Source organism: Haliotis rufescens, unplaced genomic scaffold (assembly GCF_023055435.1).
Source record: "Haliotis rufescens isolate VD_foot unplaced genomic scaffold, xgHalRufe1.0.p SCAF_61, whole genome shotgun sequence".
Taxonomy (NCBI): Eukaryota; Metazoa; Mollusca; class Gastropoda; order Lepetellida; family Haliotidae; genus Haliotis; species Haliotis rufescens.
Window position 1 is genome coordinate 1,367,138 of NW_025964346.1, and position 14,876 is coordinate 1,382,013.

Sequence of the window (14,876 nt, forward strand, 5' to 3'; positions counted from 1 at the left end):
GTATTGTACACAACTAAAGTACCAGTTCATACCTTCATACTGCCGTATGTACTGTACACAACTAAAGTAACAGTTTATACCTTCATACTGATGTATGTACTGTACACAACTAAAGTAACAGTTTATACCTTCATACTGCTGTATGTACTGTACGCAACTAAAGTAACAGTTCATACCTTCATACTGCTGTATGTACTGTACACAACTAAAGTAACAGTTTATACCTTCATACTGATGTATGTACTGTACACAACTAAAGTAACAGTTCATACCTTCATACTGCTGTATGTCCTGTACACAACTAAAGTAACAGTTCATACCTTCATACTGCTGTATGTACTGTACACAACTAAACTAACATTTCATACCTTCATACTGCTGTATGTCCTGTACACAACTAAAGTAACAGTTCATACCTTCATACTGCTGTATGTATTGTACACAACTAAAGTAACAGTTCATACCTTCATACTGCTGTATGTACTGTACACAACTAAAGTACCAGTTCATACCTTCATACTGCTGTATGTACTGTACACAACTAAAGTACCAGTTCATACCTTCATACTGCTGTATGTCCTGTACACAACTAAAGTAACAGTTCATACCTTCATACTGCTGTATGTACTGTACGCAACTAAAGTACCAGTTCATACCTTCATACTGCTGTATGTACTGTACACAACTAAAGTAAAAGTTCATACCTTCATACTGCTGTATGTATTGTACACAACTAAAGTAACATTTCATACCTTCATACTGCTGTATGTACTGTACACAACTAAAGTAACAGTTCATACCTTCATACTGCTGTATGTCCTGTACACAACTAAAGTAACAGTTTATACCTTCATACTGCTGTATGTATTGTACACAACTAAACTAACATTTCATACCTTCATACTGCTGTATGTACTGTACACAACTAAAGTAACAGTTCATACCTTCATACTGCTGTATGTACTGTACACAACTAAAGTAACAGTTCATACCTTCATACTGCTGTAAGTAGTGTACACAACTAAAGTACCAGTTCATACCTTCATACTGCTGTATGTACTGTACACAACTAAAGTAACAGTTCATACCTTCATACTGCTGTATGTCCTGTACACAACTAAAGTAACAGTTTATACCTTCATACTGCTGTATGTATTGTACACAACAAAAGTAACAGTTCATACCTTCATACTGCTGTATGTATTGTACACAACTAATGTAAAAGTTCATACCTTCATACTGCTTTATGTACTGTACACAACTAAAGTAACAGTTTATACCTTCATACTGCTGTATGTACCTTGCTCAATGGATAATGGAGACTGATAATTCTCGCCTGTTGTATGACATGTATTCACAAAATGTTCACTACTATATTACCTTGCTCAATGGATAATAGAGACTTGAAAATCTCTGCGTTGTATGACATGTATTCACATAATGTTCACCACTACATTACCTTGCTCAATGGATAATAGAGACTGATAATTCCCTGGCATTGTATGACATGTATTCAAATAATGTTCACCACTACATTACCTTGCCAATTGGATAATAGAGACTGATAATTCTCTGGCGTTCTATGACATGTATTCAAATAATGTTCACCACTACATTACCTTGCCAATTGGATAATAGAGACTGATAATTCCCTGGCATTGTATGACATGTATTCAAATAATGTTCACCACTACATTACCTTGCCCAATGGATGATAGAGACTGGTAATTCTCTGGCGTTGTATGAGATCTATTCACATAATGTTCACCACTACATTACCTTGCCCACTGGATAAAAGAGACTGATAATTCTCTGTAGTTGACGTTTTATATACTATGTTGAACATTAATACACCAACATTGGTGTCTTCTTGATATACAAGAAGATAATTAAATAGTGCTATCAGTGTAATATTTCGGTGTATAGAAGATATGTCGCGCAGCTTGTTGTGTCAGTCATCACATCGATTGACCTGGAAACCTTGATTCATCTGTGTCGAGATAAGATAAATGCTACTTATCAAGTCAGGCCAAGTAGTAATGTTTTGTCTCATTGGTTGAGGTCTGAAACAATAACAATCAAGTTTTTCAGAGGTGTCCTTCAGTAAAAAAAACTGATTGTAATTATTCAGATAAAAATAATATGTATTCCATAAATACACAATATATTCACACGTTCGCACACGCACGAACGCACACGTACACACACGCACACACACACACGCGCGCGCGCACGCGCGCACACACACACACACGCATCTACATAACAATAAACGAAGTACACTTTTCTTAGGTTTTATTAATAAACAATATTTACAACAAAAACATTAGAGATGTATAGCCGACAGCTTCCTTCACTATCTCCCCAGACAAGCACACAGCACTACACTATACCAACAGGGAGAGACAACACACCATGACAATATTGTATTTGTCCATACTTGAGAGGAGAAATAGTCGGTATTTTCATTTACATATTTACATAAAACTGTATATTGTTGCCAAGTGCCTTGTATGAACTCGGGACGACGATCCCTTTTAAAGTCTGACTCACAATTCACTATTTCAGAACTCCCGCCCAAGGCAGTATGATATATGCACCTACTCTGATATATGTATTAACAATGACTGTATGACATATCCACCTACTCTGATATATGTATTAACAATGACTGTATGACATATCCACCTACTCTGATATATGTATTAACAATGACTGTATGACATATCCACCTACTCTGATATATGTATTAACAATGACTGTATGATATATCCACCTACTCTGATATATGTATTAACAATGACTGTATGACATATCCACCTACTCTGATATATGTATTAACAATGACTGTATGACATATCCACCTACTCTGATATATGTATTAACAATGACTGTATGACATATCCACCTACTCTGATATATGTATTAACAATGACTGTATGACATATCCACCTACTCTGATATATGTATTAACAATGACTGTATGATATATCCACCTACTCTGATATATGTATTAACAATGACTGTATGACATATCCACCTACTCTGATATATGTATTAACAATGACTGTATGACATATCCACCTACTCTGATATATGTATTAACAATGACTGTATGACATATCCACCTACTCTGATATAGGTATTAACAATGACTGTATGACATATCCACCTACTCTGATATATGTATTAACAATGACTGTATGACATATCAACCTACTCTGATTTATGTATTAACAATGACTGTATGACAGTTCTATGTAAATACTGACACGTCAATAATCATTAGGTCAGGCATGACTATCTACAAGTATGCATATCAATATAATTCTTAGAGTCAGTTCACAGTGAACATCGTTGGAATAGTAAGTGTTCAATGCATTATGTAAGTGAGAAGTTAGTTATATATTTTACCGACAGCAGTACTGGTTAATCCCTGGCGTTGACGTTTCATGGTTAATTAATTATTAGAAAATCATGTCAATGTGATTTTACATACAAGATGGATGTGAAGCTTGACGTGGAGAATGTCGGGTATATCACTCGTTCTACCTCTACTTGTGGGTATCTTAGGGACGGGTGTACCACATTGAGTGACATAGTGCACATTGTGACTTTAATGAAGACAGCACAAAGTGTATGTTCTCCTTTAAGGTACAACTAGAACGACATGATGGAGAAGAACTGTTGCATAACTCGTTTTATGAGTTGCTATGCAACATGCACGAGCCCTTATCAGCCTCTGTTGCTGCAGGGATGGGTGAGGTAATTACATCATTTAGAGTATATGTGCAATATAGATGCCTGAAACAGGAATGAGTGTCAGTTAATCCACTGCTCGTCTACTGTGTGGAGGGATTGAATGTCAGGAGGGAGGAACAAGGAACACCTCAAACACTATGAGCGGAATGTACACAATGATACGAAGTCATGTTTAATGTATATACAGAGATTCTGAAATGTGACAACTATATACACGAATGATCGCTTAATTGTGATATTTACAATGCAGATGGAATGAAGGACTATCCTCTTAGGGGGGACGTAGCAGTCTGTCCATGTCACCCATTAACCGTTACTTGTTAAATAACGAGGAATGAACACCTCACTACACCATGGTCAGTACAGCTGATGATGATGATGATGATGATGATGATGATTAAGATGACGCTCAAATGATTCTACAGTTCGATGCACACAGCGGGGTTCTGGCTAAGATCGGGATTTCTTCTTCTTTGACCCCGGAAGTAGTTGCACCAGACCAAAGAATGTAGAGTCGGCTGAGAGGTCAAGGACGGTGTTATCATAAAGGAGATCCACCGATATCTTGTCCCCCTTTTCCAGATATGTCACACCTGGAATATTTACAAAAAATATCAAGTTCATTATTTAATTATTATTTGAAATGTTTTGTAAAAGAGTCGGGATAAACAAAATGGCTGCATATCTTCGTATATAGTTTATGGATTCTGCATGATTAATATCTCAAGCGACACGAATACTAACAAAAAATATATCCCAATGTCTTCCCAAGTCATTTTCAATGATATCATGCTGTGAGATAAGTGTACAGATATGTGTGTAATATCCTGTGGAGGGAGGCCTTTTTGTGCTTGGACTTTGATCAGGATATTTACGGTAACACTGCGTTAAAACACAGCATTGTTTTTCTAAGAAAGGGGGAGCCGATACACTTTTCTGCAAACAGAACATGACATGATTTCTTGTAAACCCAGTGGCAAAATGGTACTGTCCAGTACTTTCTGGAAAATAGATATTATTCTGGAAAATTCAAAACTCCCAAAAGCAAATTGTAGCTCGTTGACGGTGTTACCTGAATTGCTGCAGGTCCGGTACTTGGAGTTGTAGGTCTTCCCTGCTGTCATGTTGATATAGTCGACGCCCTCCATACACTTGAACAGACGCTGGTTGTTCTTCATAATAGCTTGACTCTGTTTCAGCTTACTGTCGTAAAACAGAATCTGGAAACAAACAAAATATTTTAATGTCTTTTTATTTTTTAAGTTGATTAATAAACGGCATTGTGTCATCGCAAATACACACATGTAAAACTGTAAATATTGTATAACACTTAGTCTAAGTGGTTGTGCCATCTTTAAGTTAAGTAGAGACTGCGGGTTAGAAGGCAAGTAACATATATCCGTCAGTACGATCCGCTGGTTTGAATTTAGATGGACATACATTATATTACATTGAGGAAAAATAGGTTTTGGAATAGGTATGTTGTAGTTGATCACAATAATAAATAAAAGCAACAACTCTCTTTACATATTCATAATCTCTTTCAAAAGCAGAGTCCTTTCTACGATTTCGACCATATCACGAGCATGTGTTTGTGAATCACTATCAAATAGTGATGACACCAGTGTAGGCAAAGCTGTGAGCGTATCCTGCAACACGGGTTGCACCCGACACAAACACATGCAACCATAAACACCAGATACTGCCAGTATGTAATTTACTGACAAAATATATTAATAAATATTATTGTTACGTCGATCTAAGATGCTTTTCGCTTCACGGTTCGCGAGTTCAAAACCACGTTTTTCATTACTTGTGCGTGTGGTTACAGCAAGAGTGTTAGTGATGCGGTAACTGCCTGGTGTTACTGTAGTCAGTCACACGGTGTCAGTTATGTTACTGGGTGTTACTGCGGCTTTATATCATTCAACACCTGGCTGGGATCATCATCGAGTGAAGTAGGTATAACCTACCACTCATATCACATGCATCTTCGCTCAACACCTAGATGTCACTGTTTGAAAACGTTCAGCAAACTCGCAGTGTTCATTTGAGAATATGTCGTTCAACTTGATAACTTGATACAAAACGGCTTTGAATGGTGCTTATTAATGTAAATACGAATGTTGATCCTTGGTATGAACACAGTCGCGTGCCCCAATCTACAAATTATAAGTTTTGTTCAGTTGTTTTCCAAATGATTCATGCCTATGTTATACCTACGATGTTAATGGACATTTTGAAGTTAGCTTAACACACTGACACTCCATACTCCACACTCCGTCTCACGCCTGTAACTCTCTCACGTGACACTCACACTAGCACTCACACTGCTATATAACAGGTACAGGCCGCTCTCCGTGATGGTGAACTTCCCATTCTCGTCCTGCGTGGCGGGCATGTGGATATGGCGGTTCTTCTCTACCCAGTCGGCAGGATGGAAGAACTTCATACTCCCAGCTGAACATGGAGAAAAAAGCATGATATAATAGAACGGAAATGAAAATGAAAATTATTTTTAAATGGAAAAAAACGTAAATTATTCCAGTTTAATTCGGAGACAAAAAGCTACATGAGTCAACACATTGATGGAAAACAAAACTTATTCTTGCACGGTGACATTGTTATGAATGTTTACGAAGTAAACATTAAGTCTCATCTCATCCCATCTAACCTTCGGGGATTTATGCATGGAAATACAATGTATATACAAATTTCGTTTCGTGTAGTGGAAAGATATATCAAACGTCAAACATTGGAAGTTATATCGGTGCAACTTTTCTGCAAATTAATGTGCAAATAGAAACATCTGTAAGTATACCCACATAAGTATAACAACCCGTATCACCATGACATTCCAATGTTTACAAATATTTGCTAGCATTGTCGAGAACAGGATAAAACGATAAAAAGCATAGGCCATTGTTGGGTTCATTAACACAACCTAAATGAACACATGACTTTTACTTTTAAATGATGGAGAAGTTAAGAAGAAATTACATTTCATTTCAAGAGTTCGGTTTCTGCAGGCCCGACCGCCCCATTTCGCCACATTAATGCACATTGTATCTGCAACGAAAGGAAATGACTCTACTTCAGACTTATTGTTCACTAATTTGTTCAATTTTTATCTAAAAACACACAAATCAATGAATCGCTAAGTGATCCTTCAACACTGTTGTGCGATGCGAGTCAGCGTTCTTCATGACTCATGTATTTATAAAGAAGAGGTTTGCGGGTGGAAATAGGACGGTCGACGCTACAAAAAGTATTTACATTCGTGTGATAGTCATTTCTAGAATATCACAAATGATGTGTAAATTGTACAAAGGTAACACTCAAGTTGGACAGACTGATCGTGATAAATAAACTTGAAGCAACAACACTGTCTGTTGTAAGTCACATCATGTCATGAATATTAAAGAATAAAAAAAAAAAAATTTAAAAAAAATAAAAAAATAAAAATATTAAAGAATGTCAAGTTGAATGGAGGTTATATTTTATGAGAACAGACAGATATTGGAGAACTCAGTGTTAATTGCAGACTTAAAAATTCAATAGAGTTTATCAAATTGGAATAATGAACCAGGATGCAAGACGTTAAAAAACATTAAAGTACAATGGTAATATATAGTCACACTGACCAGTTCCAAATTCCTCTTCCTTTCTGTCTGTCCAGAACTTGGGCGTGTAGTGGGCGGCTCTGATGGACGCCTTAGACCTTGACCTTGACTTGGACTTGGACTTGGACTGTAAAATGACATTCAGTTACCAGTACGTCTTACTGTAGTACTTATGGAGATAGAGCACCTGACACCTTAAGTACTGCTAACACGACACATTAATATATCTTCAACTTTTAATTTAAGAAGCTTCAAATTTAATAATGAAAGAAAAACATAATTATCAGCGTACTCTGGATATGTTATTATTATCAATAAAAATGTTGATAATAATTGATGACATATATTTCAGTACAGTAGCAACAGTACCATATTATATAATATAATGATGATGTAATTAATATCGTTTTTACTACTACTTTGTCCTCAGAAAGGTGTTAGCAAATTATGAAGGACTCACTTTTCCCCGCTTTTTAGCTGACAAGAAAAGAAAAAAAAAACATTAACAGTTATCAATAAAATAAACATTACTGATCAAATAATATAACAAAAAGGCAAATATTGGTTTTTACATTTTGATTAAAATAATGATTATTTTAATAACATTTAAGTTGTCAAACCATCGATGAGAAATTATACTCGTAATATAGATATAAATCAGAAGATTATATGTACGTTAAAAATGTCACGCGCCAATTCTGTCAATACACATCTGAATACAGTGGACTGATCTGAACAGTCGACTGACTCGGTCATTTAACATTGGGTGTATGTCATATGTGTTGTGTTGGTGAGCAGAGCTAAAATGGCGAGACGCTCTCTGTCAAACATAGTCTCGGTGACAATTAAACACTTACGTTTTCTGGACTTGCGTCGAGGAGCGGCCGTAGTATCTGCCGCACGTGCAAAACGATGTAGTAGTGGCAAGCCGCCCGCGTCGACGTCATTGGCGTCTGCCTCAACCACGTCGTTGACCTGAAATGGTCATAGACATAGCTTCGGTTTAAGTTTGCATGAAGGCTTTAGGCGTGGTCTGTCCACTTTTTCTTGAAGCCACCATCTGGGGACTTTGTACATCAATATGTCTGACTGAAGAGTGTATATCACAGAATACACGACTCAAAGACAGACAGACAGACAGACAAACAGGCATTCATACATGCGTATGCATGTTTGTATGTATGCCTTTGTGTGTAAATGTGCTTGTGTATGTTTATGTGTGAGTACGTGTGTGTGTGTGTGTGCATGTGTACATGTTTATGTGTGCATTTGTGTTTGCCTGTGTGTGTGTGTGTGTGTGTGTGTGTGTGTGTGTGTGTGTGTGTGTGTGTGTGTGTGTGTGTGTGTGTGTGTGTGTGTGTGTGTGTGTGTGTGTGTGTGTGTGTATGTGTGCCTGTATGTGGGGGGGTGTGCCTGATGTATGTGCGTGTGTGTATATATGTTTATGTGTGTGTATGTGTGTGAAGTGTGTGTATACTTATTAGTGAGCAGTCATGGTAGGAATCAATACACATTTTTCCTAACTTATCTCATTGTTTGTGAGGTCACCTGCAGCGGTAAAGCTCGCTACATTGTGAGGTATACCACACATAGGCCAATACCGACAGCCTGTGTATTTCACATTTGACATCAGTGATCGAAATAGATTTTAGTAATTATTGATTTAGCATTATTTGAGTATTTGACCTTTCAAATGGTGTATGACATGTAGTCACAAAGATATTTTTCAAACTGATAATTTCCTGATAAATGTAGGTTTCATCTAAAACCACCGAGTCGCGCGGAACTCGGTGTGATAGCAGTGGAAGCTTCTGGTTGACTGGTTGTGTTTTGTAATTGATATTGCAAAACTATGCTTCAGCTAAAATGTTTGGGGCAACATTTTTTTCCACTGGGCCTACAGCTTTTGAAATGTGCTGGCCCTTAAGGCTCTCGTGTGACTCTGCTGAGTTTCAGACACTGTTGGACACACATTGCAAACCAGCGTGAGCTACATGCAGCCCTACATATTTATGACAACCCTCAGTAATGTGTGTCTACAGTTTGAGTACAGTCTGCGTACAGTTTGTGTACAGTTTGTGTACATGTTCATCAACAGTTGACACCGTACTCCGCTACCAGAGAGCTGCTCTATGCGTGCTCCATCACACCAGGAAGTGCATTGGCTTAGCGAGACTTAAGATTTAAGTAAGGCTTCGGCTGAACTCGCAAAAAGACCCGGTGAAACTAATTCGTGGAAATACGACCGCAGGGGGACATTATACTCGCCTGAGTTGCCTCCCCTTTGTTGATAAACACAAGATAAGCAGAGACAATAAACAGACAGAACATATTACGAAATGTTTGAGAAATATAACCTACCTGCTGAAAGTGATTTGTCAGTATCTCTTGTGGACTCAAGTCATCCTCCTCCTCCTGGTCAACTTTGAGTAGATGTTTTAATGACTGTAATTCTTGTAACAATATTTTATCCTCTGCACTTAAGCCGCAGGTGTTAATCTCTCTAAAGTTTGCACGTGCAGCAACGAGAAGTCCAAGAACAGCAATAAGAAGAGTCAATGGTAGCAGAAAGTTCTGCAACCTGGCGTGCGCACACCTGCACCGACACTGACCGATACTGGACTTACAGACAGGCTGACGTCCACCCCCAGTCAGAGAAGACGCAGTCCGGCTAATGGAAGAAGTCTCTGTAGAACTGGGAGACATTTTGACAGTTGCACCAGTATTTGAGCCCACTGGAACCCCCATTGTCAATCAGACATCGAGACCAGCGCTGCTTCGGGAACGGCTGTGTATGACAGTAATATTCCAACTTGTTTGTATATACAGCTGTGTACAGCCTTCCGGGAAACGACCGTCTTCCGTGGATCGTCGGCCCCCAAATATGGAAAAGGGGCGGAGTCACGGAGGTTAATGTAATGCAATCTCATGCAAGTGTAACTCCATATGGGTTACACCTATCAGCTGACAAATCGATCGGAGGTCACAACATCAATGTCAGAAAATGTAAGGTGCATATATACATTCTTGCATCGTGGGTCATCGCGACCTTCTGATGAATAGTAAACATTTTTATATCAATTAATGACAGTAATTAAGACCCTTTACTGTCATCCACATGGATAACAGTTGTTGCGTATGTATTTTAGAGATTTGCAATCTACTATCTTTAATCTCGAAATCGGTTCTGTCGAATCGAGGATTTCCGAATATCATACCTGAGCTCACGATGTATCTTCTTGCCCCTTTTGTGTCGATATAACGGATAACACGAACCTATTTTATCTCTCTCATTCTGGGTTATGGAGATGTACGTGGGTAAACAGTTACTGGAACCGCACATACTTTCCTGTCTCGATTACAGCGGGGTGGTGGCCTAGTGGTTCAAGTGTCCGCTCGTCACGCCGAAGTCCTGGGTTCGATTCGTCACATTTGTTAAATTTATGGAGCCATGCCGACCTATACCGTGCAATGTCCAAGGAGCCATGCCGACCTATACCGTGCAATGTCCCAGGAGCCATGCCGACCTATACCGTGCAATGTCCCAGGAGCCATGCCGACCTATACCGTGCAATGTCCCAGGAGCCATGCCGACCTATACCGTGCAATGTCCAAGGAGCCATGCCGACCTATACCGTGCAATGTCCCAGGAGTCATGCCGACCTATACCGTGCAATGTCCCAGATTCCAAGCCAGCTAAATGTTATTCAGACCATCTATAGGGCATCTGTTAATCTTCGCCATACTTATGGTATTGACTCAGAGGTTAATCCATGGTACGACCCAGAATATATAGAGAGCTTAATGAAAACATCTTCCCGAGGCAAGGGAGTTAATTGACTAATAAAGTCCAGTTTCCACCCTTGCCGAACTAAGCTGCAATTACGGAGTTATATTTTGACTGGACTAACGGGTCTATGTAGAGTCCAATCAAAATCGCTCAACGAACTTGACATCCGGGTCGTAAACAACATGAATTTCAACGTACAGAGTTTGGTCGACTACGGGATTTGCAAAAGTCATGTACCGTCAACTGGACGTCGTCATATATTTTCCAAATCTTTTCATGTTTTTAATCAAGGTGCTCACGTGATTTGAAGCACTTCACAAAGTAAGAGCCGTGTATATCTTGATTATTGATCTTCTTGGCTGGGCGCCGCAATTTTGTTTGAAGCAAATGCAAGTGATATGAGAGGTGGATACTTGTTAATAAGAGAGACATAGTTATAGCCACTGGTGGCGCTACAATCGAGCCCTGAAATTCCAGCCTAGTTTGGCAAGGGTGGAAACTGGACTTTTATAGTCAGTTAACTCCCTTGTCTCGGGAAGATGTAATGAAAATGATAATAATAAAATTCTTTAAAATAGGCCCGTATACAGCCCCAGATCTATCCAGGCCACAAACTTGATCTTGTTTTTGATAAATCCAATGAAATCATTTATTGAATTTTGTGTCCCTTTTGACACTATTGTGATTGAAAAGATTCAGGGCAAATATGCAGACCTTGCTTTCGAAATTTCACGCTTGCATCCCAAGTACCAAGATGGTACCCGGGTTTGCTGGCAGGAATACAGCCCTTCTGACAATCTGGGTAGTGCAGTCTTGGGGAGTCTTCACATTTTTTCCAAGGTTCTTGGTGGGTTCGACTAGAAGAAGTCCCATTCACTCTCTGGCTGCGTTAAGAGGGGACAAGGTCCCTGAGCTGATGATGAGCCTAACCACCCAAACGCTTGTTGTTGCATTTATTTATTTTTATCTGTAAATAATAATGATAATAATAATAGGGTTGCTTGTACCGCGCTGAACTCCATATAACGTATGCCCAAAGCACAACGTGCACAGCGTTTACTCACAACACCTGAAGAGGTAGGTTTTTAAGAGACACTTGAACTGAAATATTGACGTAGCAGACTTCAGAACCATTGGCTGGAAATTCAACAAGTCGGCGGAGACTTGGTATGATGTACAAGTTCCGAATGTTTTAAGTTTTGAAAAGGAACACAGTTTAGATTGAGGACTTGGTCTGACGGGACGTGCAGGGCGATATACTCGTTGACAAGGTCACACACGTAGACAGGGACTCCTCCGCCAATACACTGATACGTCGGGGATAGCATTTGGACGTTAATTCTCTGTCTCATGGGTATTCGAGATGTTTTAACATGACCTTTAGATGACCAGCAGATAATCCGTGCAACATTATTCAGGATATTTTGTAGTCGAATTATTTGTTCTGATCCTCCAGCTGATGCTGTACTCAGCCTGGATAGAGTGATCTCATGATGTTGCAGTACTCAGCCTGGACAGAGTGATCTCATGGTGTTGCAATACTCAGCCTAGACAGAGTGATCTCATGGTGTTGCAGTGCTCAGCCTGGACAGAGTGATCTCATGGTGTTGCAGTGCTCAGCCTGGACAGAGTGATCTCATGGTTTTGCAGTGCTCAGCCTGGACAGAGTGATCTCATGGTGTTGCAGTGCTCAGCCTGGATAGAGTGATCTCATGGTGTTGCAGTACTCAGCCTGGACAGAGTGATCTCATGGTGTTGCAGTACTCAGCCTGGATAGAGTGATCTCATGGTGTTGCAGTACTCAGCCTCGACAGAGTGATCTCATGGTGTTGCAGTACTCAGCCTGGATAGAGGGATCTCATAGTGTTGCAGTACTCAGCCTGGGTAGAGTGATCTCATGGTGTTGCAGTACTCAGCCTGGATAGAGTGATCTCATGGTGTTGCAGTGCTCAGCCTGGACAGAGTGATCTCATGGTGTTGCAGTACTCAGCCTGGATAGAGTGATCTCATGGTGTTGCAGTACTCAGCCTGGATAGAGTGATCTCATGGTGTTGCAGTACTCAGCCTGGATAGAGTGATCTCATGGTGTTGCAGTACTCAGCCTGGACAGAGTGATCTCATGGTGTTGCAGTACTCAGCCTGGATAGAGTGATCTCATGGTGTCGCAGTACTCAGCCTGGATAGAGTGATCTCATGGTGTTGCAGTACTCAGCCTCGACAGAGTGATCTCATGGTGTTGCAATACTCAGCCTGGACAGAGTGATCTCATGGTGTTGCAGTACTCAGCCTGGATAGAGTGATCTCATGGTGTCGCAGTAATCAGCCTGGATAGAGTGATCTCATGGTGTTGCAGTACTCAGCCTGGATAGAGTGATCTCATGGTGTCGCAGTACTCAGCCTGGATAGAGTGATCTCATGGTGTTGCAGTACTCAACCTGGACAGAGTGATCTCATGGTGTTGCAGTACTCAGCCTGGACAGAGTGATCTCATGGTGTTGCAGTACTCAGCCTGGATAGAGTGATCTCATGGTGTTGCAGTACTCAGCCTGGATAGAGTGATCTCATGATGTTGCAGTACTCAGCCTGGACAGAGTGATCTCATGGTGTTGCAGTACTCAGCCTGGACAGAGTGATCTCATGGTGTTGCAGTACTCAGCCTGGATAGAGTGATCTCATGATGTTGCAGTACTCAGCCTGGACAGAGTGATCTCATGGTGTTGCAATACTCAGCCTAGACAGAGTGATCTCATGGTGTTGCAGTGCTCAGCCTGGACAGAGTGATCTCATGGTGTTGCAGTGCTCAGCCTGGACAGAGTGATCTCATGGTTTTGCAGTGCTCAGCCTGGACAGAGTGATCTCATGGTGTTGCAGTGCTCAGCCTGGATAGAGTGATCTCATGGTGTTGCAGTACTCAGCCTGGACAGAGTGATCTCATGGTGTTGCAGTACTCAGCCTGGATAGAGTGATCTCATGGTGTTGCAGTACTCAGCCTCGACAGAGTGATCTCATGGTGTTGCAGTACTCAGCCTGGATAGAGGGATCTCATAGTGTTGCAGTACTCAGCCTGGGTAGAGTGATCTCATGGTGTTGCAGTACTCAGCCTGGATAGAGTGATCTCATGGTGTTGCAGTGCTCAGCCTGGACAGAGTGATCTCATGGTGTTGCAGTACTCAGCCTGGATAGAGTGATCTCATGGTGTTGCAGTACTCAGCCTGGATAGAGTGATCTCATGGTGTTGCAGTACTCAGCCTGGATAGAGTGATCTCATGGTGTTGCAGTACTCAGCCTGGACAGAGTGATCTCATGGTGTTGCAGTACTCAGCCTGGATAGAGTGATCTCATGGTGTCGCAGTACTCAGCCTGGATAGAGTGATCTCATGGTGTTGCAGTACTCAGCCTCGACAGAGTGATCTCATGGTGTTGCAATACTCAGCCTGGACAGAGTGATCTCATGGTGTTGCAGTACTCAGCCTGGATAGAGTGATCTCATGGTGTCGCAGTAATCAGCCTGGATAGAGTGATCTCATGGTGTTGCAGTACTCAGCCTGGATAGAGTGATCTCATGGTGTCGCAGTACTCAGCCTGGATAGAGTGATCTCATGGTGTTGCAGTACTCAACCTGGACAGAGTGATCTCATGGTGTTGCAGTACTCAGCCTGGACAGAGTGATCTCATGGTGTTGCAGTACTCAGCCTGGATAG

At 40.5% G+C, this 14,876-nt stretch overlaps 1 protein-coding gene across 3 annotated transcripts; it reads right to left on the minus strand.

The window, feature by feature from the left end:
* Positions 1-2,278: 2,278 nt before the first annotated feature.
* Positions 2,279-10,265, minus strand: LOC124114434. Of its 3 annotated transcripts, none has more exons than XM_046474991.2 (8): positions 9,747-10,265; positions 8,243-8,360; positions 7,846-7,862; positions 7,407-7,512; positions 6,763-6,831; positions 6,080-6,222; positions 4,835-4,982; positions 2,279-4,355 (listed from the first exon to the last, which is right to left on the minus strand). In XM_046474991.2, the coding sequence occupies exons 1-8, from the start codon at positions 10,131-10,133 to the stop codon at positions 4,213-4,215; spliced, it is 1,131 nt and encodes a 376-aa protein (XP_046330947.1). In that variant the 5' UTR covers positions 10,134-10,265; the 3' UTR covers positions 2,279-4,212. The 3 variants fall into 3 exon arrangements, with proteins under 3 accessions (XP_046330947.1, XP_046330948.1, XP_046330949.1); XM_046474992.2 differs by having other exon boundaries at positions 6,092-6,222; positions 9,747-10,262; XM_046474993.2 differs by lacking the exon at positions 6,763-6,831.
* Positions 10,266-14,876: the final 4,611 nt, after the last annotated feature.

What these genes read in the sequence shown, in the direction of transcription:
- LOC124114434 (XM_046474991.2), bottom strand. Translation starts at nt 10,133, where the DNA reads ATGGGGGTTCCAGTGGGCTCAAATACTGGTGCAACTGTCAAAATGTCT. An exon ending in CCGAACTCTTGAAATGAAAT is followed by an intron (nt 6,223 to 6,762) that starts GTAATTTCTTCT and finishes CTCCATGTTCAG; the next exon opens with CTGGGAGTATGAAGTTCTTC. An exon ending in ATAGCAGTGTGAGTGCTAGT is followed by an intron (nt 4,983 to 6,079) that starts GTGAGTGTCACG and finishes GTTTGTTTCCAG; the next exon opens with ATTCTGTTTTACGACAGTAA.